Source organism: Entelurus aequoreus, linkage group LG16, assembly GCF_033978785.1.
Source record: "Entelurus aequoreus isolate RoL-2023_Sb linkage group LG16, RoL_Eaeq_v1.1, whole genome shotgun sequence".
Classification (NCBI taxonomy): Eukaryota; Metazoa; Chordata; class Actinopteri; order Syngnathiformes; family Syngnathidae; genus Entelurus; species Entelurus aequoreus.
In genome coordinates, this window is record NC_084746.1 from 53,418,972 (window position 1) to 53,446,211 (window position 27,240).

Sequence of the window (27,240 nt, forward strand, 5' to 3'; positions counted from 1 at the left end):
TTGACACAGTGTAGGTCTGACTTGGTAGGATATGTGCAGTGAATATAGTGAGCTCAGAAAGCAAAAGAACAAGTATATACTTTTGATTATTTACATTTGATTATTTACAATCCGGGGAGGTGGGATGTGGTGGGGGGAGGGTGTTAGTCTGGGGTTGTACAAACCCCGTTTCCATATGAGTTGGGAAATTGTGTTAGATGTAAATATAAACGGAATACAATTATTTGCAAATCATTGTATTCCGTTTATATTGACATGTACTTCGGTATCAGGGAGGTGTAGCGAATTTTATAGACCAGGCTCAGTGCAAGTTGTTTAACTCTGTCCTCCACCCTGAGCCAGCCCACTTTGGAGAAGTGGGTAGGAGTGAGGTGGGATCTGGGGTGGAGGTCTAGAAGTAACCTGACTAGCTTGTTCTGGGATGTTTGGAGTTTAGATTTGAGAGTTTTGGAGGTGCTGGGGTACCAGGAGGTGAAAAACACAAGTAGGAACCATCCTAAAAGCGGTCTTCGTCTCTTTCAGGTCGCGGTTTAAAGATTGAGGATATTCTGAAGGACGGGGAGGTTCTCGTGGCGTTCCTGTCAGGAGAGGCCGCCCTCTCAGACTCGGTGGTTTACCAGCTGACCCACGCGGAGATACGAGTGGAACAAGTGAGTTGGTGAAGGACGGCCGAGGTTAAAAACTGTGTTAGTCCCCCTTCCAGAGTGTCTTTCCGCCGTCTTGCAGTTTGCCTACGGCGTCCCAGACCTTCAGCTGAAAGACATCGCGTGCAGCCAGGCCCTGCTGGAGCGCTTCATCATCTTCCCAAGCCGCCATGGCCTCCACGGCGTTCGCAACGCCATGTGCGCCCTCAGCCAGCCCAGGCTGCAGAGGATCGAAGACATGCTCTACGCCAACGTGGACTTTTTCAAGATCTTCAGACTGGTGGGTAGTCACCGTCTTCCACGTCACGGCCCGTCTTAACTCTGCGTACCTGATCAAGTGGGTGTTAGTGCTCAGCATGGGTGAGTCAGGTGACGGCATTATCCCCCTTGCCCTGTTTCCCTAATGGGCTTAGGTGATGCACCGCCCGCTAAGACCTGAGCCAAGTCCCACTGGTTCACTTGGCTGATGCTAACATTAGCTTACGCTAGCCTGGCTCCGGTCTGAATCATCACAACAACATTTGCAGAAATAGAACTTATCGCATAACACTTTTTTGATTGAGACTTGTATTAGTAGATTGTACAGTACAGTACATATTCCGTACAATTGACCACTAAATGGTAACACCCCAATGTATGTATTTCATTACATTATTTTATTACATTGCGTGAGTAGCGATGGCTCATATTATGATTTACTTCTACTTTTAGAACACTTCCTTGTGGTCGACACCAGTGTTTTTCAACCCTTTTTGAGACAAGGCACATTATTTTTCTATTCCTGTGTGTAGTGTCTTGCGCTGTTATTTTGTTGGCCCTTCCTGTTTTGTTGGTGTTTCCTTTGAGCGCTATTCCCTGACCTGCTCTCTATTGGCAAACAAGACTATTTCAGTTGTTTTTATCCTTCTTTGCGGGGACCTTGTTGATTGTCATGTCATGTTCGGATGTACATTGTGGACGCCGTCTTTGCTCCACAGTAAGTCTTTGCTGTCGTCCAGCATTCTGTTTTTGTTGACTTTGTAGCCAGTTCAGTTTTAGTTTCGTTCTGCATAGCCTTTCCCTAAGCTTCAATGCCTCTGCCAACCGGCATAGCTCGGTTGGTAGAGTGGCCCTGCCCGCAACTTCAGGGTTCCAGGTTCGATTCCTGCTTTCGCCATCCTAGTCACTGCCGTTGTGTCTTTAGGCAAGACACTTTACCCACCTACTCCCAGTGCAGGTTGAGTTTGTTGTTGTTTTCCTGTGTTTAGTGTTTTAGTTCCTGTCTTGCGCTGTTATTTTGTTGGCCCTTCCTGTTTTGTCGGTGTTTTCCTGTAGCAGCTTCACGCCTTCCTTTGAGTGCTATTCCCTGACCTGCTCTCTACTGGCAGACAAGACTATTTCAGTTGTTTTTATCCTTCATTGTGGGGACATTGTTGATTGTCATGTCATGTTCGGATGTACATTGTGGACGCCGTCTTTGCTCCACAGTAAGTCTTTGCTGTCGTCCAGCATTCTGTTTTTGTTGACTCTGTCGCCAGTTCAGTTTTAGTTTCGTTCTGCATAGCCTTTCCCTAAGCTTCAATGCCTCTGCCAACCGGCATAGCTCAGTTGGTAGAGTGGCCGTGCCCGCAACTTTGAGGGTTCTAGGTTCGATTCCTGCTTCCTGCCGTTGTGTCCTTGGGAAAGACACTTTACCCACCTGCTCCCAGTGCCACCCACACTGGTTTGAATGTAAGTTAGATATTGGGTTTCACTATGTAAAGCGCTTTGAGTCACTAGAGAAAGGCGCTATATAAATATAATTCACTTCACTTCCCATTGTATTAAGACCTTATTATTTTACTGAGCAAATATAATGGATTAAAAGAACATGAGTGGGGGATAAATATAAATGACATAAATGATGGTTTTATCACATTAACCAAATAAATCCAATGTAAGATGTCCCCACACTCCCAGGTTATAAAAGCATTATCCCACTGACCGTGGTTCCAATGTCCCCCTGACTTCCTGACACCAGCTTTCCTTCAGCGTGGTGAGGAATGTGACAGGAAGGATATCTCGTGCGCTGCTGTTTGTCTTGGCGTTCCCCTCATCCTCCTTTGCTTTCCTAACAACTCTTTTTGTTTGAATTCCGACGTGATTCACGATGACCTTTTCACCCCCTCACTCTTGAGACGCTTTTTTGCAAAACTTTGTAACGTCTTTTGTGTGCCACGACAGCTGCCTCGCGTCATGGACAGCAGGTCAGAGGGGGTGGACCTGCACAGGTGGGGTCGTGTCCTCAGGGCGACATCGGAGAAGATCCTGGAGGTCAGTTGTCGTCACCCACAATGCACTTCTGCATGAAATCCTGGAGATATTTTTAACCACTATAGAACTTTGCTGCTTTCCTCTGTGTTCTAATGTGCTGAGCGATGCTCATTCTTATGTGACTTGAAATAGAGCAAAAGTGTACATCCACTTGTAAAGAACATCCTGTCATGGCTGTCTGGAGTTTACAATCATTTCTACAACTCTTATTTTTTTGTGATGTAGTGATTGGAGCACATACTTGTTGCTCACAAAAAACATTCATGAAGTTTGCTTCTTATGTGAATTTATTATGGCTCTACTGAAAATGTGAGCAAATGTGCTGGGTGAAAAGTATTCATACTGCAATGTTAATATTTGGCCACAGAACTTTCCTCCATGTGATGTCAGATGAAACAAAAATTGAGCTGTTTGGCCACAATTCCCAGCAATATGCTTGGAGGAGAAAATCCCAGGAACACCACCAGCTTAAGGTCCCAAGAGCAACTGTGCAGACAATTGTTCGTAAGTAAAAAGTGCATGGCACAGTTTTGTCACTGCCACGATCAGGAAGAAAACGCGAGCTATCACCTGCTGCTGAGAGAAAATTGGTCAGGATGATCAAGAGTCAACCGAGAACCACCAACAAGCAGGTCGGCAATGAATTGGAAGCTGCTGGAACGCAGGTGTCAGTGTCAACAGTCAAGCCTGTTTTGCAAGAAGGAAGCGACACCTTAAAGGCCTACTGAAATGAATTGTTTTTATTTAAACGGGGATAGCAGATCCATTCTATGTGTCATACTTGATCATTTCGCGATATTGCCATATTTTTGCTGAAAGGATTTAGTAGAGAACAACGACGATAAAGATCGCAACTTTTGCTCGCTGATAAAAAAAAAGCCTTGCCCGTACCGGAAGTAGCGTGACGTCACCGGGGGAAGGACTGCTCATTTTCCCATTGTTTACACCAGCAGCGAGAGAGATTCGGAATGAGAAAGCGACGATTACCCCATTAATTTGAGCGAGGATGAAAGATTTGTGGATGAGGAACGTTAGAGTGAAGGACTAGATGCACTGCACGACATATCTTTTTTCGCTCTGACCGTAACTTAGGTACAAGCTGGCTCATTGGATTCCACACTTTCTCCTTTTTCTATTGTGATCACAGATTTGTGTTTTAAACCACCTGGGATACTATATCCTCTTGAAAATGAGAGTCGAGAACGCGAAATGGACATTCACAGTGACTTTTATCTCCACGACAATACATCGACGAAACACTTTAGCTACGGAGCTAACGTGATAGCATCGGGCTCAAATGCAGATAGAAACAAAATAAATAAACCCCTGACTGGAAGGATAGACAGAAGATCAACAATACTATTAAACCATGGACATGTAACTACACGGTTAATGCTTTCCAGCCTGGCGAAGGTTAACACTGCTGTTGCTAACGACGCCATTGAAGCTAACTTAGCAACCGGACCTCACAGAGCTATGCTAAAAACATTAGCTATCCACCTACGCCAGCAAGCCCTCATCTGCTCATCAACACCCGTGCTCACCTGCGTTCCAGCGATCGACGGTGCGACGAAGGACTTCACCCGATCACAAATGCGGCCGGCGAGACGGAGGAAGTCAAGGTGAGTTCGCCGGCTAACGCGTCTGCTATCCATCTCTGTCTTCCTGGTTGTGTTGCTGTAGTCCACCGCTAATACACCGATCCCACCTACAACTTTCTTCTTTGCAGTCTCCATTGTTCATTAAACAAATTGCAAAAGATTCACCAACACAGATGTCCAGAATACTGTGGAATTTTGAAATGAAAACAGAGCTTTTTTGTATTGTATTCAATGGGGTACCAATACCTCCGCATCAACTGATTCCGTCACGCGCATACGTCATCATATCTAGACGTTTTCAACCGGAAGTGTGGCGGGAAATTTAAAATTGCAATTTATAAGTTAACCCGGCCGTATTGGCATGTGTTGCAATGTTAAGATTTCATCATTGATATATAAACTATCAGACTGCGTGGTCGCTAGTAGTGGCTTTCAGTAGGCCTTTAATGCTCGTCTAAAGTTTGCTGCTGATCACATGGACAAAGATAAGACCTTCTGGAGGAAAGTTCTGTGGTCAGATGAAACAAAAATGTTGCTGTTTGGCCACAATACCCAGCAATATGTTTGGAGGAGAAATGGTGAGGCCTTTAATCCTAGGAACACCACACCTACCGTCAAGCATGGTGGTGGTAGTATTATGCTCTGGGCCTGTTTTGCTGCCAATGGAACTGGTGCTTTACAGAGAGTAAATGGGACAATGAAAAAGGAGGATTACCTCCAAATTCTACAGGACAAGCTAAAATCATCAGCCCGGAGGTTGGGTCTTGGGCGCAGTTGGGTGTTCCAACAGGACAATGACCCCAAACACACATCAAAAGTGGTAAAGGAATGGCTAAATCAGGCTAGAATTAAGGTTTTAGTCCTGACTTAAACGTGTGGACAATGCTGAAGAAACAAGTCCATGTCAGAAACCCAACAAATTTAGCTGAACTGCACCAATTTTGTCAAGAGGAGTGGTCAAGTGGTCAAGCAGAAGCTTGTGGATGGCTACCAAAGAAACTTGCCAAGGGACATGTAAGCAAATATTAACATTGCTGTATGTATACTTTTGACCCAGCACATTTGCTCACATTTGAATAAATTCATAAAAGAAGCAAACTTCATGATTGTTTTTTGTGAGCAACAAGTATGTGCTCCAATCACTACATCACAAAAAATAAGAGTTGTAGAAATGATTGGAAAGTCAAGACAGCCATGACAGGATGTTCTTTACAAGTGGATGTACACTTTTGACTTTTTTTTGATTGATTGAGACTTTTATTAGTAGGTTGCACAGTGAAGTACATATTCCGTACAATTGACCACTAAATGGTAACACCCCAATAAGTTTTTCAACTTGTTTAAGTCGGGGTCCACTTAAATTGATTCATGATACAGATATATACTATCATATATACTATCATCATAATACAGTCATCACACAAGATAATCACATTGAATTATTTACATTATTTACAATCCGGGGTGTGGAGGGAGGGGGGTGGGGGGGATATGGACATCAAGTAGTGGACATAGAGAGAGAGAGAGAGAGAGAGAGAGAGAGAGAGAGAGAGAGAGAGAGAGAGAGAGAGAGAGAGAGAGAGAGAGAGATCAGAAGGCATAAGAAAAAGTATCTGCATTTGATTGTTTACATTTGATTATTAGCAATCCGGGGAGGGTGTTAGTTTAGGGTTGTAGCTGCCTGGAGGTGAACTTTTATTGCGGTTTTGAAGGAGGATAGAGATGCCCTTTCTTTTATACCTGTTGGGAGCGCATTCCACATTGATGTGGCATAGAAAGAGAATGAGTTAAGACCTTGGTTAGTTGGGAATCTGGGTTTAACGTGGTTAGTGGAGCTCCCCCTGGTGTTGTGGTTATGGCGGTCATTTACGTTAAGGAAGTAGTTTGACATGTACTTCGGTATCAGGGAGGTGTAGCAGATTTTATAGACTAGGCTCAGTGCAAGTTGTTTAACTCTGTCCTCCACCTTGAGCCAGCCCACTTTAGAGAAGTGGGTAGGAGTGAGGTGGGATCTGGGGTGGAGGTCTAGAAGTAACCTGACTAGCTTGTTCTGAGATGTTTGGAGTTTAGATTTGAGGGTTTTGGAGGTGCTAGGGTACCAGGAGGTGCATGCGTAATGGAAAAAGGGTTGAACGAGAGTTCCCGCCAGAATCCTCAAGGTGCTTTTGTTGACCAGAGAGGAGATTGCCACTGCATGACTTATGTTAAGGTTAGACTCTATTAACTTCCTGTTTACAGTTGTTTATATAGTAACATTTAATTATTTTCTTGACTTTTCATGCGTAATATCATTAAAAAAGGCAAAATATTTTATAACAGAGCAAACTGTGTCTAATATAAAATGCTGTAAATATTGCAAGCCAAAGCTGTGATTTCAATCCCAATTTTATCCGGTTCTGAATTAGATTACATATATATCAGTACTGAATTTAACTTTAATTTTAAAGGTAATTTAGATTTTTTTTAAATTGTAGTTTGAAATGTATTTGTAATTTTCTTAATTGTAATAGTAATTTCGTTCATCATTTCAATTGTATTTGCAAATGTGTTTCGATTGTATTTGTGATTTTAGTTTAGATTTTAAATTGTCATTTCAATGTTATTGGTAAGTTTAATTTAAATTTATATTTCAATATTAATTATGTTTTAATATTAATTTTTATTTCAATTGTATTTTTGTTTATATAGTAACATTTAATTATTTTCTTGACTTTTCATGCGTAATATCATTAAAAAAGGCAAAATATTTTATAACAGAGCAAACTGTGTCTAATATAAAATGCTGTAAATATTGCAAGCCAAAGCTGTGATATCCATCCCAATTTTAATCCGGTTCTGAACTAGATTACATGTTTATCAGTACTGAATTTAACTTTGATTTTAAAGGTAATTTAGATTTTTTTTTTAAATTGTAATTTGTAAATGTGTTTCGATTGTATTTGTGATTTTGGTTTACATTTTAAATTTTAATTTCGATGTTATTGGTCATTTTAATTTTAATATATATTGCAATATTAATTATATTGCAATATTAATTATATTTTTTATTTTTATTTTTATTTTTATTTTTATTTCAATTGTATTTTTGATGCTAATTATAATATCAATTGTATTGGCCAATTGTATTGTTTATTTGTTTTTTGTTTTGTTTGGTTATTTTAAATGTATTTAAATGTATTTTATTTGAACATTGTATTCGTTGTCCATATTATAATATTCACTGTAATTTTGTTATAATATCCAATTGAAGTTAATATTGTATGCATACTGTATGTCATCCTAAACAAAATTAGGAAAAATAATCCAAACAACAATAAAATAATAAATAAGTCATCACAATAGCAATATTGCCAATGCTATAATAATAATAACAATAATGCTAACTACTATTACAAATCATTTTATTTAGTTTTCCCTGCTTGGCACTCAGCATCAAGGGTTGGAATTGGGGGTTAAATCACCAAAAATGACTCCCGGGCGCGGCCGCAGCTGCTGCTCACTGCCCCCCTCACCTCCCAGGGGGTGAACAAGGGTGATAGGTCAAATGCAGGGGATAATCTCACCACACCTCGTGTGTGTGTGACAATCATTGCTACTTTAACTTTATTTTATTTTATTTGCATGAGTCATAGATATTATTTAAATAGTGCGTGTTTTATTGTGGATGTAGTTGTAGCGTCACTCTGCATCCCGCTCATGGCTGTTTCTAATATATATCATCTACGGCAACTATCAACATGGTAATAAACAGAGGGACAAGTGGTAGAAAATGGATGGATGGATTATATTTTTAAGGGCAGATTATATTGTGTAGGTGTACCCAATGAATTGTCCAGTGTGTTTTTCACATGATGAAGAATTGGTAGTACACACTTGGCACACACACGTAGGAAATAGTTTGTTTCCGCACGTTCACTTTGCGTCCCAATGGAGGGGGTGGTGGTCTTGAGGGTGTTGGGGGTTACATCCCATCATCACCTTCGCTCCTAAGAATGGGGTGGAGGCTGTGGGAGAACATTCCTTGGTGATGACACATCCCGTAGGTGGGGACCCCCTCCTCCTCCCCGGCCGTCGCCTTGGTGACAGAGAGGCGAGCCAAGCGCGCTCATGTCGCACACATCCTTCCTCTCCGTGTATTCATCATTGTGTGTGACGTCAGCAGTTCAGTTGAGTTTTCATGTGCAACATGCGTACTTTGCAATGTAGCTCATCACACTATTCAGTTGTTTCATCACAGCACGTCCCAAAAGGAGTAGGAGGAAGCAGAGCTTATTTAATCCTTCCCCTTGGCAGGGTTGAGGTGGGGGGTGGGGTACCGGGGGGGGGGGGGGGGGGTGTATATTGTAGCGTCCCGGAAGAGTTAGTGCTGCAAGGGGTTCTAGGTATTTGTGTTTATGTTGTGTTACGGTGCGGATGTTCTCCCGAAATGTAATAATAATATATTTTATTTGTAAAAAGCACTTTACATTGAGTAAACAACCTCAAAGTGCTACTGTGTATTAAAAAAATAAAAAGATATAAACAATAAATAAAATAAAAACTAAACAGCAAAATAGCTAAAATTAGTATGCATATTTCTAAAAAAAGGCTTTTTTTTTTTTTTTTTAAAAAGAAGGGTTTTTAAGCCTTTTTCAAAAGGATCCACAGTCTGTGGTGCCCTCAGGTGGTCAGGGAGAGCGCTCCACAGACTGGGAGCGGCGGATCAGAAAGCCCGGTCTCCCATTGTTCGTAGCTTTGTGTTTGCCATTCTTGTTTGGTGTGGGTTCACAGTGTGGCGCATATTTGTAACAACTTTAAAGGCCTGCTGAAATGACATTTTTTTTATTTAAACGGGGATAGCAGATCTATTCTATGTGTCATACTTGATCATTTCGCGATATTGCCATATTTTTGCTGAAAGGATTTAGTATAGAACAACGACGATAAAGATTGCAACTTTTGGTATCTGATAAAAAAAAGGCTTGCCCCTACCGGAAGTAGCGTGACGTAGTCAGTTGAACATATACGCAAAGTTCCCTATTGTTTACAATGATGGCCGCATGAAGTGAGAGAGATTCGGACCGAGAAAGCGACGATTTCCCCATTAATTTGAGCGAGGATGAAAGATTTGTGGATGAGTAAAGTGCAAGTGAAGGACTAGAGGGCAGTGGAAGCGATTCAGATAGGGAAGATGCTGTGAGAGGCGGGGGTGACCTGATATTCAGCTGGGAATGACTACAACAGTAAATAAACACAAGACATATATATACTCTATTAGCCACAACACAACCAGGCTTATATTTAATATGCCACAAATTAATCCCACATAAAAACACCTAGGTGTTTGTTATGCTAGCTCCTAGCTCCTCTGCTAGCTCCTAGCTCCTAGCTCCTAGCTACTAGCTCGAGCTAGTTATAGCAAGCGATCAAATGTTTGTAAGCGTACTCACGGTATCGCGTCTGCGTGTGTTAACGAAGTCAAAGTCCTCCTGGTAAGAGTCTCTGTTGTCCGAGTTCTTGGATCTTGACTGCATCTTTGGGGAATGTAAACAATGAAACACCGACTGTGTTGTGTTGCTGACTTCCCTCGCAAAATACTCCGCTTCGCACCGACTTTCTTCTTTGCTTGCTCAGCTTCTTTCTCCATAATGCAATGAACAAATTGCAACAGATTCCCCAACACAGATGTCCAGAATACATCCAGAATGAGATGAAAACAGCTATTTTGTATTGGATTCAATGGAGTCCAAATACTTCCGTTTCAACGATTGACGTCACACGCATACGTCATCTTCAAAGGCGTTTTGAACCGGAAGTTTAGCGGGAAATGTAAAATGTCACTTTATAAGTTAACCCAGCCGTATTGGCATGTGTTGCAATGTTAAGATTTCATCATTGATATATAAACTATCAGACTGCGTAGTAGTGGCTTTCAGTAGGCCTTTAAAGTTGTTTATACGGCCACCCTCAGTGTGACCTGTATGGCTGTTGACCAAGTATGCGTGGCATTCACTTGTGTGTGTGAAAAGTCATAGATATTATGTGACTGGGCCGGCACGCAAAGGCAGTGCCTTGAAGGTTTATTGGCGCTCTGTACTTCTCCCTACGGCCGTGTACACAGCGGCCTTTTAAAGTCATACATTTTACTTCTTGAAAACCGATACCGAAAATTTTGAAACCGATACCGATAATTTCCGATATTGCATTATCGGCCGATAATATCGTCAGTCTCATATTATCGGACATCCCTAGTAAAAAATATTCAAAGTATGATGAGCGTGTTCTCACTTCCAGCTGACGGAGCGTGACAACACCCGGCATCTGGTCCGAGCTCTCACCGCCTTCTTCCAAGCCGGCGGCCCCGCCTCCTTCTCCTCGCTGTCGGCGTCCGTGTCCAGCCTCTTCTGCGGCTACCCGGAGGGCGGCGGCTCCCGAGTGCTGTCCTTCAACTGGTACGAGGACAACAACTACAAGGTGTTCCTGGGCGTCAACGGCACGCGGGGCCCCGATAGGCAGTACGCCGCGTACGACCACACCACCAGTGAGCTCACCTGCACACCCGCCCCATCCATATCCTCCATTGAGTTGACGCGCCTCTTTTTGTTTTTTTAGCCCCCTTCTGCAACGGCCTGATGAAGACTCTGGAGTCCAACCCCGTCACCAAAATCTTGTGGAATTCCGTCAAGCCCCTGCTGATGGGAAAAATCCTGTTCACCCCCGACTCCCCCGCTGTCCGCAAGATATTAAAGAGCGTAAGGGAGATCACCTCCGGCCTGACCCCCCTCACCCCTTCCTGACAGGCTGCTTTAATAATGCTCATTAGTTGTGTTTGTGGACTGTGCGACAGGGAGTAGAGGGCGGATAATAACAATAATAATAATAATAGATTGTATTTGTAAAAAGCACTTTACATTGAGTAAACAACCTCAAAGTGCTACAGTGTATTAACAAAAATTAAAAGATAATAAAAATAAATCCAAATAAAAACTAGAACAGCCAAATAGCTACAACTAGTATGCATATATCTAAAAAAAAAAAAAAAGGTTTTTTAAAAAGAAGGGTTTTTAAGCCTTTTTTTTTTTTTTAAAGCATCCACAGTCTGTGGTGCCCTCAGGTGGTCAGGGAGAGCATTCCACAGACTCACTAAGCAGATTTTATGTTGGAGTGTTTTACTTGTTTTAAGGGTTTTGGTCCTAAATGATGTCAGTAAGATATTACAGCTTGTTGCTGAGATTTGATGAGCTATATTGAGTAAAACATGCTTGAAACTAGAATATCAACTGTTGTGTCATCAACACTCACAAGTAGAAAACTACTTTTTGAAAGTAATAAAATCTTATTTCAAGCATAAAAAAAAACAAACATTTAACATGTGACAATTCAAACAATTTTGAACAGAAATAGTTCATGCACATTCAGATAAATTCTTCAAAATTACAATTAAAAAAAATGTGTCCGGGGGCCGGGCTGTATATATGCGCACTAATTGACTGAAAGAGCACGCACTTGGCGCGATGATGTCATGTTGTCGATGGAAAAATGCATTTTTAGACCATATGATTTGCCTGAGCGGCTAGGAGACCCCGAGAGTAACAAGTACCTTTCCAATAAGAACAATAAACTAGTTTTTGCTGGTTTCAAGAAATGTAATGCCGAGCGCATATCATTATGTCAAGATAATGGCACTAGCATTTACTTAATTAGGGACCAAAATGTCCCTTTGGGGCAGAGGACCCTATTGAATCTCTAGCGTTTTATTCTTTCTTTCTTTATTATTATACCGCCGCCTCTTTGAGCTGTAATTTGACCCCCTTAACATGCTTCAAAACTCACCAAATTGGACACACACATCAGGACTGTAGAAAATTGCGATCTAATCAAAAGACCAAACCCCAAAACTCAAAATTGCGCTCTAGTGCCCCCTAGAAAGAAAACACAGACAAAACTGCCTGTAACTTCCAGTAGGAATGTCGTAGAGACATGAAACAAAAACCTCTGTGTAGGTCTCACTTAGACCTAGATTTCATATATTGACAACCCCCAAAAATCAACAGGAAGTTGGCAATTCCCCCTTCAAAACAAAAGTTTAGTAAAAACAGTCACCTTTGCCTCTTTGAGCTGTAATTTGACTCCCTTAAAATGCTTCAAAACTCACCAAATTGGACACACACATCAGGACTGGCGAAAATTGCGATCTAATCAAAGAACCAAACCCCAAAACTCAAAATTGCGCTCTAGCGCCCCCTAGGAAGAAAACACAGACAAAACTGCCTGTAACTTCCAGTAAGAATGTCGTAGAGACATGAAACAAAAACCTCTATGTAGGTCTAACTTAGACCTAGATTTTATACACTGACATTCTTCAGCAAAAATCAACAAGAAGTTTGCAATTCCCCCTTCAAAACAAAAGTTGTGTAAAAACAGTCACCTTTTTTCAAACATTATCTCTTCTGAGCGCGTTTGTCGTGTCGGCTTCAAATTAGCACAGGAGAGAGATTGAACCCTTCTGATTACAAGTTGATGAAAGAGTTTTAATTACTGCTCCGGTTTGGATTTAATGAGCCCTCAAAGTCGGTCCCGTCCATCGCTGCTTGCAGCTTTCATTTGACTTGTTTTGGAAAGTCTTGACAAGCCAAATGTTCTTCTTCTATTGGCAGATAATTTTGCTTAGTTCAAATAAAATACCCCTCATTTTTGTTTTTGTTTTTGAACACTGACTTTTTGCAGTGCATCATTACGACGTTATAAAGTTGCACGTTCCGTTGGCGTTTAGGCGAACACGACATTCGAGGAGCTGGAGAGGCTGCAGAACTTGGGTAAGATGTGGGAGGAAGTTGGACCTCAGCTGTGGGATTTCTTCCACAGCAGCGTGCAGATGAATATGATCAGGGTAAGTACTGGAGAAATAATGCAAATATTCATGGATATTGCACTCCTTGCAACTAGGAAGCTAGACAATGGTGATGAAAGAAATATTTACTGTAAATTCACTGCATCTTCCGTCATCACCGCAGGACACGCTGGCAAACCCAACGGTGACCAACTTTGTCGACGAAAGCCTGAAGGATGCGAACCTGACCGTCAAAGACATCCTCAACTTCCTGCATGCCGGCCCGGAGGAGGCCAGGGAGGCGGGAATGGCGAGCTTCGACTGGAGGAACGTTTTCAACCTCACCGACCAGATCATACGCACTGTCAACCAATATTCTGAGGTGAGAAGATACTTTTATATCATACGTTTTGACTACTTTTTATTTGCCATTCCTGGATGCTCCTATCACAGGGGTCGGCAACCCAAAACGTTGAAAGAGTCATATTGGACCAAAAATGCAAAATACAAATCTGTCTGGAGCCCCAAAAAACTAAAAGCCGTATATAAGTCTTATAATGAAGGCAACACAAGATGTAAGTGTCTATTAGCTATATTAGCCTACTATCAAAATGACTTTAAAAGTCTTATATAAGTGTTATAATGATGGCAACACATGATGTAAGTGTCTATATTAGCTATAATAGCCTACTATCAAAATGACTTTAAAAGTCTTATATAAGTGTTATAATGAAGACAACACATGATGTAAGTGTCTATATTAGCTATAATAGCCTACTATCAAAATGACTTTAAAAGTCTTATATAAGTGTTATAATGAAGGCAACACATTACGTAAGTTTCTATATTAGCTATTTTAGCCTACTATCAAAATGACTTTAAAAGTCGTATATAAGTGTTATAATGATGGCAACACATGATGTAAGTGTCTATATTAGCTATAATAGCCTACTATCAAAATGATTTTAAAAGTCTTATATAAGTGTTATAATGATGGCAACACATTACGTAAGTTTCTATATTAGCTATATTAGCCTACTATCAAAATGACTTTAAAAGTCTTATATAAGTGTTATAATGAAGGCAACACATGATGTAAGTGTCTATATTAGCTATATTAGCCTACTATCAAAATGACTTTAAAAGTCTTATATAAGTGTTATAATGAAGGCAACACATGATGTAAGTGTCTATATTAGCTATAATAGCCTACTATCAAAATGACGCTAAAAATCTTATATAAGTGTTATAATGAAGGCAACACCTGATGTAAGTGTCTATATTAACTATAATAGCCTACTATCAAAATGACTTTAAAAGTCTTATATAAGTGTTATAATGACGACAACACATGATGTAAGTGTCTATATTAGCCTACTATCAAAATGACTTTGAAAGTCTTATATAAGTGTTATAATGAAGGCAACACATGATGTAAGTGTCTATATTAGCTATATTAGCCTACTATCAAAATGACTTTAAAAGTCTTATATAAGTGTTATAATGAAGGCAACACATGATGTAAGTGTCTATATTAGCTATAATAGCCTACTATCAAAATGACACTAAAAATCTTATATAAGTGTTATAATGAAGACAACACATGATGTAAGTGTCTATATTAACTATAATAGCCTACTATCAAAATGACTTTAAAAGTCTTATATAAGTGTTATAATGAAGGCAACACATGATGTAAGTGTCTATATTAGCTATAATAGCCTACTATCAAAATGACTCTAAAAGTCTTATATAAGTGTTATAATGAAGACAACACATGATGTAAGTGTCTATATTAACTATAATAGCCTACTATCAAAATGACTTTAAAAGTCTTATATAAGTGTTATAATGAAGGCAACACACGACGTAAGTGTCTATATTAGCTATATTAGCCTACTATCAAATTGACTTTAAAAGTCTTGTATAAGTGTTATAATGAAGGCAACACATGATGTAAGTATCTAGCTATATTAGCCTACTATCAAAATGACTTTAAAAGTCTTATATAAGTGTTATAATGAAGGCAACACATGACGTAAGTGTCTATATTAGCTATAATAGCCTACTATCAAAATGACTTTAAAAGTCTTGTATAAGTGTTTAATGGCCAAAGGTATAAATGTGTGTGTTCAAGTTAAGGCTGTTTTCTTTTAATAGATTCATTACAATCTTTGGCAAGCTGGGTAACATTTGCTGTGGTCTGGAACGACATGACACACAATCAACTATCTGAAATGCAGCCAATATTACATACAGATAATGTGTCATCAAACATGCAAAACTATATTATATACAAAGAGGATACAAGTAAAGGATATTAAATGAGCTCAAATATACCTACAAATGAGGCATGATGATGCAATATGTACGTACAGCTAGCCTAAATAGCATGTTAGCATTGATTAGCTGGTGTTCTGTTTGTGTTGTGTTGTGTTTGCTCGGTTGTCGTATTATCTTTTAACCTGCCCATTGTACAGCACTTTGGCTACCCCTGTGCTCAAGTTTAAATGTGCTTTATAAATAAAGTTGATTTGATTTGAGCTTGCAGTCATGCACTGACCAAATATGCCTGATTAGCACTCCAACAAGTCAATAACATCAACAACGCGCACCTTTGTGCATTCACGCACAGCATAAAACTTTTGGTGGACAAAACGAGACAAAGAAGGAATGGAAGATTTTACATGTAAACAAACTTTTGCGTCATAGTCTACACACTATGGTGAGTTCAAGAACCGGCAAAACCATAACAAAAAGGGTAATATTAAAAAAATGGATAGATGTTGATAGTCCAACTCCTACTGACTGGTACACACAAGCTGTGGAGAAAAAACTGCATTTAGTTGAGATAATAATGAGTCATTTATTGGAATCTGGGATCCATTATTTCAATTTGAACTATTAAATGAACCATTTAAAAAAAAAAATGTTTTTATTTTTTATAAATGGCTGTAATGATAATGTAAATAAGGGATTTTTAATCACTGTTATGTTGCAATTCTTATTAATATTGATATAATATTCATTTTTGTTTGACTGCTTTTTGGCTTGTTTTGTGTCATGTTTGTTTGTCCTCTCAATTGCTCTGTTTATTGCTCTTCTGAATGTCGCTGGCTCGGGTTTGCTTTTGGAATTGGAATTGCATTAATATGGTATTGTTTTGTTGGATTGATTAATAAAATGTAAAAAAATTAATAATAAAAAATCAATAAAAAAATAACAAAATTCAAATAAAAATTTTTTTTTTTAAAAGAATGGTCAAAATGAGTAGGACAAAACGATGTTCACCAAATAGTGTCATCAGTGAAGCGTACACACCAACATATTAAACAGTGGTAGTTCTAACAATTGGGAATGTTTGTGTCATGTTTGTCCTCAAACAAAAAACATACTAAAACAATAACATTATTTTCCCCCCATCTTTTTCCATTTTCAATCCTTTTGTAAAAAAGCTCCAGGCTAAAGAGGCCGCCTGCGGTTGCTGACCTCGGTCCTGTCCAACATATAATGCCCCCAACCCTTCCCACTATGCCAGTTTGCTAGTACTACCCACGGTGTTTTGTCCTTCTTGTAAACCCCCCGAGTCATTTTCATCTTGCACCCGATACTTTCCCCTGCTAGTCCGAAGCCAGCAGGTCAGCACATGAAAACCTTGGCACACCACTTGGCGGACACATGTTGCGCTCAGTAGGTAGTGTTGGGAAAGTGAAAACAAGATAAATATGCAACAGTATCTTGGTTTGTTCAGCTGTTTTCTCAGATTGTGGTCCACAAAAGCAGAGTTCTTCAGGTCTGACCTACAAATGTAACCTGACCTAACTCGTCGTTTTCCGCAGTGCATCCACCTGGACAAGTTTGTGGCCTACACCGACGAGTCCCAGATGATCCACCAGGCTTTGTATCTGCTGGAGGAGAACAAATTTTGGGCCGGTGTGGTCTTCGTCGACATGTACCCGTGGACCACCAGCGTCCCGCCGCACGTCAAGTACAAGATCCGCATGGACATTGACGCCGTGGAACGCACCAACAAAGTCAAAGATAGGTCAGTGGGTCAGTGGGTCCGTGGTCACGACAGTCCTGAGGACATAATGACATGTTTGATTCGGATGGGAAAAGGTCATTAGACATAAATATGTCATACCGTATTTTTCGGAGTATAAGTCGCACCGGCCGAAAATGCATAATAAAGAAGGAAAAAAACACATATAAGTCGCACCGGAGTATAAGTCGCACCGGACGAAAATGCATAAGAAGGAAAAAAAACATATATAAGTCGCAATGGAGTATAAGTCGCATTTTTTGGGGAAATGTATTTGATGAAAGCCAACAGCAAGAATAGACATTTGAAAGGCAATTTAAAATGTCTAAAGAATAGTGAACAACAGGCTGAATAAGTGTACGTTATATGAGGCATAAATAACCAACTGCTATGTTAACCTCACATATTATGGTAAGAGTCATTCAAATAACTATAACATATAGAACATGCTATACGTTTACTGTCACTCCTAATCGCTAAATCCCATGAAATCTTATACGTCTAGTCCGGGGGTCACCAACCCGCGGCTCTTTAGCGCCGCCCTAGTGGCTCTCTGGAGATTTTTCAAAAATATATGAAGAATGGAAAAAGATGAGGGGGAAAAAAAATCTATTTTTTTGTTTTAGTATGGTTTCTGTAGGAGGACAAACATGACACAAACCTCCCTAATTGTTATAAATCACACTGTTTATATTAAACATGCTTCACTGATTCGAGTATTTGGCGAGCGCCGTTTTGTCCTGCTAATTTTGGCGGTCCCTGAACTCACCGTATAGTTTGTTTACATGTATAACTTTCTCCGACTTTCTAGGACGTGTTTTATGTCACTTCTTTTTCGGTCTCATTTTGTCCACCACACTTTTAACGTTGTGCGTGAATGCACAAAGGTGAGTTTTGTTGATGTTATTGACTTGTGTGGAGTGCTAATCAGACATATTTGGTCACTGCATGACTGCAAGCTAATCGATGCTAACATGCTATTTAGGCTAGCTATATGTACATATTGCATCATTATGCCTCATTTGTAGCTACATTTGAGCTCATTTAGTTTCCTTTAAGTCCTCTTCATTCAATTTATATCTCATGACACATGAAATATGGCTCCAGACAGATTTGTTTTTGTATTTTTGCTCCAATATGGCTCTTTCAACATTTTGGGTTGCCGACCTCTGGTCTAGTCTCTTACGCGAATGAGCTAAATGATATTATTTGATATTTTACGGTAATGTGTTAATAATTTCACACATAAGTCGCTCCTGAGTATAAGTCGCACCCCCGGCCAAACTATGAAAAAAACTGCGACTTATAGTCCGAAAAATACCGTACATCTCTTACAAAGTATTCTCCCTAGATACTGTTCAAATATGCCCCATAGTGGCTGTGAGCAGCAACACAAATCCATAAAATACTACAGTAAATACCGGGTGCAAAGTAAAACAAAAAAATAATGCAAGTACTATGAGTGGCCGTGTTGCGGGTGATCTACTAAGACCGTGTACTTTACAGCAGGGGTACCCAACCTTTTTTGCACCACACTGCAAAAAGTGAAATCTAAGTAAGATGAAATATCTCAAATAAGGCTGATATTTGCTTATTTTCTGTCTGATAAGATCATTCTTCTCACTAAGCAGATTTGATGTTAGAGTGTTTTACTTGTTTTAAGTGTCTAAATGATGTCAGTAAGATATTACAGCTTGTTGCTGAGATTTGATGAGCTATATTGAGTAAAACATGCTTGAAACTAGAATATCAACTGTTGTGTCATCAACACTCACAAGTAGAAAACTACTTTTTTAAAGTCATCATTTCTTATTTCAAGCATGAAAAAAAAGTCCTGATGCCGAGCGCATATCATTATGTCAAGATAATGACACTAGCATTTACTTCATTTAAGAATATTTTTCAACATATTGAGCAAAAAGGTTGTTTTTTTTTCTAGCAAGAAAAGTGCACTTGTTATTAGTGAGAATATACTTATTTTAAGGTTTTTTGGGTTCATTGAAGTTAGCTAATTTGACTTGTTTTGGAAAGTCTTGACAAGCCCAAATTTTCTTGTTCTATTGGCAGATAATTTTGCTTAGTTCAAATAAAATACCCCTCATTTTTGTTTTGTTTTTTCTTGTTTTTGAACACTGACTTTTTGCAGTGCAGGGAACCGGTTTAATGTAGGTATTATTTTCAGGGACCGGCCTTCCACCTGTGGCGGATAAATACATGTATAGCAAATAAGTGCATGAAAAATGAATACATGTAAAAAACTCACCATAACGCTGAATTAGTGGGACTCCCTGGCATTTTGCCTTTGCAAAAAATCTCTCCATAGACTTTTGTTTTGTACTCATTTTTGCTACACTACAAAAAGTCAGTGTTCAAAAACAAGAAAAAATAATACAAAAATGAGGGGTATTTTATTTGAACTAAGCAAAATTATCTGCCAATAGAACAAGAAAATTTGGCTTGTCAAGACTTTCCAAAACAAGTCAAATTAGCTAACCTCAATGAACCCAAACATACCTTAAAATAAGTATATTCTCACTAATAACAAGTGCACTTTTCTTTGTAGAAAAAAAAAGAGACCTTTTTGCTCAATATGTTGAAAAATATATTGAGCAAAAAGGTCTCTTTTTAAACCAGGGACCGGTTTAATGTAGGCATTATTTTTAGGGACCAGCCTTCCACGTGTGGCGGATAGATACATGTATAGCAAATAAGTGCATGAAAAATGAATACATGTATATATATATATACACACACATACATACATATAAATATATATATACATACACTAGCGTTCAAAAGTTTGGGGTCACATGTAAATGTCCTTATTTTTGAAGGAAAAGCACTGTACTTTTCAATGAAGATAACTTTAAACTAGTCTTAACTTTACAGAAATACACTCTATACATTGCTAATGTGCTAAATGACTATTCTAGCTGCAAATGTCTGCTTTTTGGTGCAATATCTACATAGGTGTATAGAGGCCCATTTCCAGCAACTATCACTCCAGTGTTCTAATGGTACAATGTGTTTGCTCATTGGCTCAGAAGGCTAATTGATGATTAGAAAACCCTTGTGCAATCATGTTCACACATCTGAAAACACTTTAGCTCGTTACAGAAGCTACAAAACTGACCTTCCTTTGAGCAGATTGACTTTCTGGAGCATCACATTTGTGGGCTCAATTAAACGCTCAAAATGGCCAGAAAAAGAGAACTTTCATCTGAAACTCGACAGTCTATTCTTGTTCTTAGAAATGAAGGCTATTCCACTAAATTGTTTGGGTGACCCCAAACTTTTGAACGGTAGTGTATATGTGTATATATGTATGTATATATATATATGTTTATGTGTATATATGTGTATATATGTATATGTGTCTATATGTGTGTGTATATACATATACTGTATATATACATATATATATATATATATATATTAAAAAAAAAAAAAAAAAAAATATATATATATATATATATATATATATATATATATATATATATATATATATATATATATATATATATATATATATATACATATATATATATATATATATATATATATATATACATATATATATATATATATATATATATATATATATATATATATTTATATTTTATTTTATTTCTGATTATTATTAATATTAATGTATTATTATTTTCTTCTTTTTTTTTTCTTCTTTTTTTTCCTGTTTATTTAATCGATGTATTTGTAGATATTACTTTGTTTTTGTTGTTGTTTCTTTCTTTTTTTGTGGGGGGGTGGTATGGATGGATGGGATATAAACAAAAATATTTTGACATTTAGGGCAGACAATAGATGTATGATTTATGTGAATACCGGTATGTAGTAATGGATAGGAATGTCTGATGCTGGATGTCAATTAAAAAAAAAGGAAAATGAATACATGAAAAAAACTCACCATAACGCTGAATTAGTGGGAGCCCTTTTTGGCATTTTGCTTTTGCAAAAAATCTCTCCATAGACTTCTGTTTTGTACTCATTTTTGCTAGCTGGCTTTAGTATCTGATGGGTTATAGGTGATACATCACATTCAAAGACAAGAGCATGGATATATAGTAAAGCTACAAATACTTGCCATTAGTTACAATTGATTCCTGTCTATTTCCATTGTAAAAGTTTTAGAATATGGCTTTGCATGTGATATCAAGTTTGCATGTGTTTTAGTACACGTGAACATTTAGTAGATCAGGCCCTATTGTTGTTTGATTGCATTTAAACTGGTTCAACGATGAAAGTGTTACTGATTAAAACAAACAAAAAAAAAATAAGTGTTTGATATGTGTTCTGTTCAGGTACTGGGACCCCGGCCCTAGAGCCGACGCCATAGAGGACCAGAGGTACATCTGGGGGGGCTTTGCCTACCTGCAGGACATGATCGAGCACGGCATCATCAAGGTGCACACTGGCCATGACTGGCCCCTAGGGGTCTACGTGCAGCAGATGCCCTACCCGTGCTATGTGGATGACCTGTGAGTGCGATACTGCTTGAGTCCGTGTATCATTCAGTCATTCTTTTTTCACAGTCGAAACAGAGCTAAAACAAATGAAATAACGAGTTCTTCCCATATTTGTTCACAGACCATCGTTGTTTAGATTTCCCATTTTTTGCACAATTGGAAAATGGACAAAAAGAATAACAGGCATTCCATTTGAGACATGGTAAATGGGTTTGTGGAAGACTTGCTCTTCCACACTGCAAAAAGTCAAAGTTAAAAAACGAGAAAAAAAATACAAAAATGAGGGGTATTTTACTTGAACTAAGCAAAATTATCTGCCAATAAAACAAGAAAATGTGGCTTGTCAAGACTTTCCAAAACAAGTCAAATTAGCTAACCTCAATGAACCCAAACATACCTTAAAATAAGTATATTCTCACTAATAACAAGTGCACTGTTCTTGGTAGAAAAAAACCCGAGACCTTTTTGCTCAATATGGTGAAAAATATTCTTAAATAAGTAAATGCTAGTGCCATTATCTTGACTTGAAGAATATTTAAGGTGTTTTTATCCTTTTTTGTGGGGACCTTGTTGATTGTCATGTCATGTTCGGATGTACATTGTGGACGCCGTCTTTGCTCCACAGTAAGTCTTTGCTGTCGTCCAGCATTCTGCACTGCAAAAAGTTAGTGTTCAAAGACAAGAAAAAAATGAGGGGTATTTTACTTGAACTAAGCAAAATTATCTGCCAATAGAACAAGAAAATTGGGCTTGTCAAGACTTTCCGAAACAAGTCAAATTAGCTAACCTCAATATACCCCAAAATAGCTTAAAATAAGTATATTCTCACTAAAAACAAGTGCACTTTTCTTGGTAGAAAAAAAATATGAGACCTTTTTGCTCAATATGTTGCTATAAAATGCTAGTGCCATTAGCTTGACATAATGATATGCGCTCGGCATCATGATTTTTTTTTTCATGCTTGAAGTAAAAAATGATGACTTTAAAAAAGTAGTTTTCTACTTGTGAGTGTTGATGACACAACAGTTGATATTCTAGTTTCAAGCATGTTTTACTCAATATAGCTCATCAAATCTCAGCTGTAATATCTTACTGACATCATTTAGGACCAAAACCCTTAAAACAAGTAAAACACTCTAAAATCAAATCTGCTTAGAGAGAAGAATGATCTTATCAGACAGAAAATAAGCAAATATCACCCTTATTTGAGATATTTCATCTTACTTAGATTTCACTTTTTGCAGTGCAGGTTCTCCAGACCACCAATCACGGACATGACAGCTTCGTTCATGGTTCTGAACAATGCTTAATTTTGCAATAAGAGTCTCTTTCGGTGCTTTCCAGCCATCGTCTTTTTACCAATTGAGCACACGAATGGTTTCCCTCCAGTGTGTCGTCTGTCTCGCACTCCACCACCAACTGCCCTCTCCTTCCCGGCTGCTGCCTTTAACAGAGCAACCGGTGATTAGATAAGCACGCCCAGCTGGGCCATCCACGCACCTGTCGCTGATCTCGAAGCCGGTACTGGCACACTCCGCTTCGCTGCAGGTCCGCAGGCCACGCCCCCCCTCCACAGGTTTATATAGCGCTTTTCTACCTCCAAGGTACTCAAAGCGCTTTGACACTAGTGGACTCTAAAATTCAGATTCTGTGTTGTTTACGGGTGTCAATTTTAGCTTTACCAGTTGAGAGACAGTTCTTGGGTAAATTCCTTTGTCTTTTTTGTCTATGGGAATTCTTGGACCAGTATGTTTCCAAGTAATTGTGTACAAAACGTCCAAAGACAATTATATTTCTCTCCCGGTTTTGGAAAATGTTGGAAGTTGGTCTGATCCTTGTCCTTGTAAAAATATCCAATTAATGTAACGTTCAACATGTGACTACCTACCTAATCAGTTGCGATAGCCAATCAGATCACAAGTTGCTGGCTATCAACTCTGTGTGCACCGTTAACCTACACTACACAGTAAATTGTTGATTCAGAAGGCCTATGTTCTTCAGAAGGCCATGTTCACTCCCTGGGAGGTGAGGGGAGCAGTGAGCAGCAGCGGTGGCCGCGCTCGGGAATCATTTGGTGATTTAACCCCCAATTCCAACCCTTGATGCTGAGTGCCAAGCAGGGAGGTAATGGCTCCCATTTTGATGGTCTTTGGTATTGTTTGAACTCACAACCTTCCAGTCTCAGGGCGGACATTCTAACCCCAAAGCCACTAAGCAGGTGTTTATTTATAATCATCCATTTTTTTTAAAGAAAAAAATGATGAATCAGCTTGTGTCGAAAATTGAGAACTTGTTCCATGTTTATATGTTATGACCCGGTCTAGGGGAACCGAGGCACAACATAAAAGACAAAAAAACTGGCAATTAAAAATAAATAAATGCTTATTTTTTACATAGCAGAGAAGGCACACAGGCCATAAACCAGGGGTGTCCTAACTTTTCCCACTGAGGGCCGCACACGGAAAAATTCAAGTATGTGGGGGCCATTTTGATATTTTTCATTTTCAAACCATAACAAAAATATGGATTTTTTAAATTATTTTACCTTTAGGGGTCCCGGGGACCATAAAGGGTCTCAGTCATTAAAATTTAAAAAATAAGTCAAATTATTATTAATATTTTTTATTCAACGCTTACAGTAAATCTCTATATCAACTTCAAGTTTATATAAAGAAATAAAAAATAAAAAAGGTTTTATGGGTTTTCTGTCAAAAACACCTTTGTTTTTTATAGTAAAACTGAAATATACAGTATTTAGTAACTAGAGCCCTAAAAGATCAATAATGCAGGACACCATTGATTTTAATTATTTCATATTTTTGAGAAAACACAGTGAAAAAATAAATAAAATACCACTAAATATATTTGGGATCCAAAAGGTGCCCCACTCATAAAGTGATACATTTTTATTCAGGTTTTTCTTTTACTTTCAACACTCAAGTTACAAGATCAACTTCAGATATATCTGTCCATTTTATGCTGGAACTATTATTTTGTTTGTTTTTTATGCTCTTTTGTCAAAGAAAACTTTGATGTTTTTATAAGGCAACTACACAATATATGCAATATTTACCACATAAAACATCTTAAAGTGAAATATTTGAAGTAATTGGAGCTTTGAAAATAATTCATTATAGTATGGATTTTTTGTCATTATTTATTTTGAGCAATGGCAAAAAAAGAAAAAGAAAGAAAGACAAAAGAAAAAGAAAACATCCTGCATGGCAGCTTTTGTGTCAACATTTTTCTCGTTAGATTTCACCTCATTCCACTTTTTTTAATGTTCTTTTTTTTTTTTGCAATAACATTTCCAGAATGTGTGACGGGCTGGTAAACAATTAGCTGCGGGCCGCAAATGGCCCCCGGGCCGCACTTTGGACACGCCTGCCATAAACACAAACACAAAAACCACAGTCACATGGGTGAGCTGAACTTCAGGGTAAACTAAGGCCAAAATAACAAACAAAACAACCTACCACTCAACCAGTCTCTGTTCTGGGAGGAAAAATAACAAACAAATACAAGCTTCTAAACTCACTAACTGACTGAAAAACAGGAGAAAAAGGTGTAAAAGAAAATAGCAGTTTACCCCTACTGCTCCTTCTAAGGTGACTTCTAGTTACAAAAAAGTGAACAAAAGTGCAAACTAAAAATAATGCTGTAACTAGAGATGTCCGATAATATCGGACTGCCGATATTATCGTCCGATAAATGCTTTAAAATTTAATATCGGAAATTATCGGTATCGGTTTCAACATTATCGGTATCGGTTTCAAAAAGTCAAATGTATGACTTTTTAAAAGGCCGCTGTGTACACGGCCGTAGGGAGAAGTACAGAGCGCCAATAAACCTTAAAGGCACTGCCTTTGCGTGGCGGCCCAGTCACATAATATCTACGGCTTAGGTTAAGCTTTGTCAGTGTGCCATGTGTTATCCAGTTTACCCTAGGGTAGCAACGTTAATTTATGTTTGATGAAACACGATTATGCGCATGAGTGTATGTATTAGAGATGTCTAATAATATCGGCAGGCCGATATTATCGGACCGCATCACCGATATTATCGGCCGATAAATGCTTTAAAATGTAATATCGGAAATTATCGGTATCGGTTTCAACCTCCCGATTTTCCCGGAAGACTCCCGAATTTCAGTGCCCCTCCCAAAAATCTCCCGGGGCAACCATTCTCCCGATTTCCACCCGGAGAACATTACTGGGGGGCGTGCCTTGAAGGCACTGCCTTTAGCGTCCTCTACAACCTGTCGTCACGTCCGCTTTTCCTCCATACAAACAGCGTGCCGGCCCACTCACATAATATATGCAGTTTTTACACACATAAGTGAATGCCTAGCATACTTGGTCAACAGCCATACAGGTCACACTGAGGGTGGCTGGTATAAACAACTATAACACTGTTACGAATATGCGCCACACTGTGAACCCACACCAAACAAGAATGACAAACACATTTCGGGAGAACATCCGCACCGTAACACAACAGAACAAATACCCAGAACCCCTTGCAGCACTAACTCTTCCGGGACGCTACAATATACACCCCCTGCGGATCATCAGTCCAATCAGATGCAGGTGCGCCGGGCGGATGGGTGGTGGCTGGAGGCGGGTCCTGGAGAGGGGGAAAGATCCTTGCAGAGTCAAGAAGTCACACTCTGAACAAAAAGTAATGCCCACACATCAAACACAAACATAACGGTCGGGGGCCATAACAGTATAACAGGTTACTTTTTCAACTTTAATAATGATTTTTACAGAATGAGAAAGTGGACTACTCATGATACCTCTAGTGAAATGAATAAAAACTACAACAGGAAGTTGCCTACAGCCACAGGCTTCTTGACCCAGCGCTAATTGGCAGTTATTTGCTTTTGTAAACCACCGGTGTACTTTCTTTACTCTCTTTACTCCTCAGCTTCATGATCACGCTGAACCGCTGCTTCCCGATGTTCATGGTGTTGGCGTGGATCTACTCGGTGTCCATGACGGTAAAAAGCATCGTGCTGGAGAAGGAGCTGCGCCTCAAGGAGACCCTCAAGGCCATGGGCGTGTCCAACAGCGTCCTCTGGTGGACGTGGTTCATCGACAGCTTTGTCGTGATGGTGGCCAGCACGGCGTTGCTCACCTCTATCATCGTGGTGAGGAACCCGAGCATGGATAGGATAGGTCTTTACAACGAAACTATGTTTTCAGCACAAACCCGTTCAAGATTAGACAAACAAACAGTGTACAGGGTTACAGAACAGGAACGCTGATGGGTCGCCACGAGGCGCGCCGTAAAAGGTGTGAAAAAGGTAAAACGCTGGGAAGAAGATGAGTAAAAAAATACAATCTACACTGGGCTCCAAAGGGGG

General features: G+C 39.1%; 1 protein-coding gene across 3 annotated transcripts in view; it reads left to right on the forward strand.

The window, feature by feature from the left end:
* abca4b (ATP-binding cassette, sub-family A (ABC1), member 4b) overlaps positions 1-27,240 on the forward strand; it is a 106,142-nt gene that overhangs the window by 25,100 nt on the left and 53,802 nt on the right. For 2 of the 3 annotated variants that reach the window (XM_062023340.1, XM_062023341.1), the window contains exons 6-15: positions 523-650; positions 727-924; positions 2,847-2,936; positions 10,811-11,057; positions 11,129-11,268; positions 13,290-13,406; positions 13,531-13,728; positions 17,186-17,391; positions 21,708-21,884; positions 26,802-27,024. In XM_062023340.1, coding sequence (XP_061879324.1) covers positions 523-650; positions 727-924; positions 2,847-2,936; positions 10,811-11,057; positions 11,129-11,268; positions 13,290-13,406; positions 13,531-13,728; positions 17,186-17,391; positions 21,708-21,884; positions 26,802-27,024 — 1,724 coding nt within the window. The remainder of the gene's footprint in view (positions 1-522; positions 651-726; positions 925-2,846; positions 2,937-10,810; positions 11,058-11,128; positions 11,269-13,289; positions 13,407-13,530; positions 13,729-17,185; positions 17,392-21,707; positions 21,885-26,801; positions 27,025-27,240) is intronic. The other variant, XM_062023342.1, reaches the window with a different exon arrangement.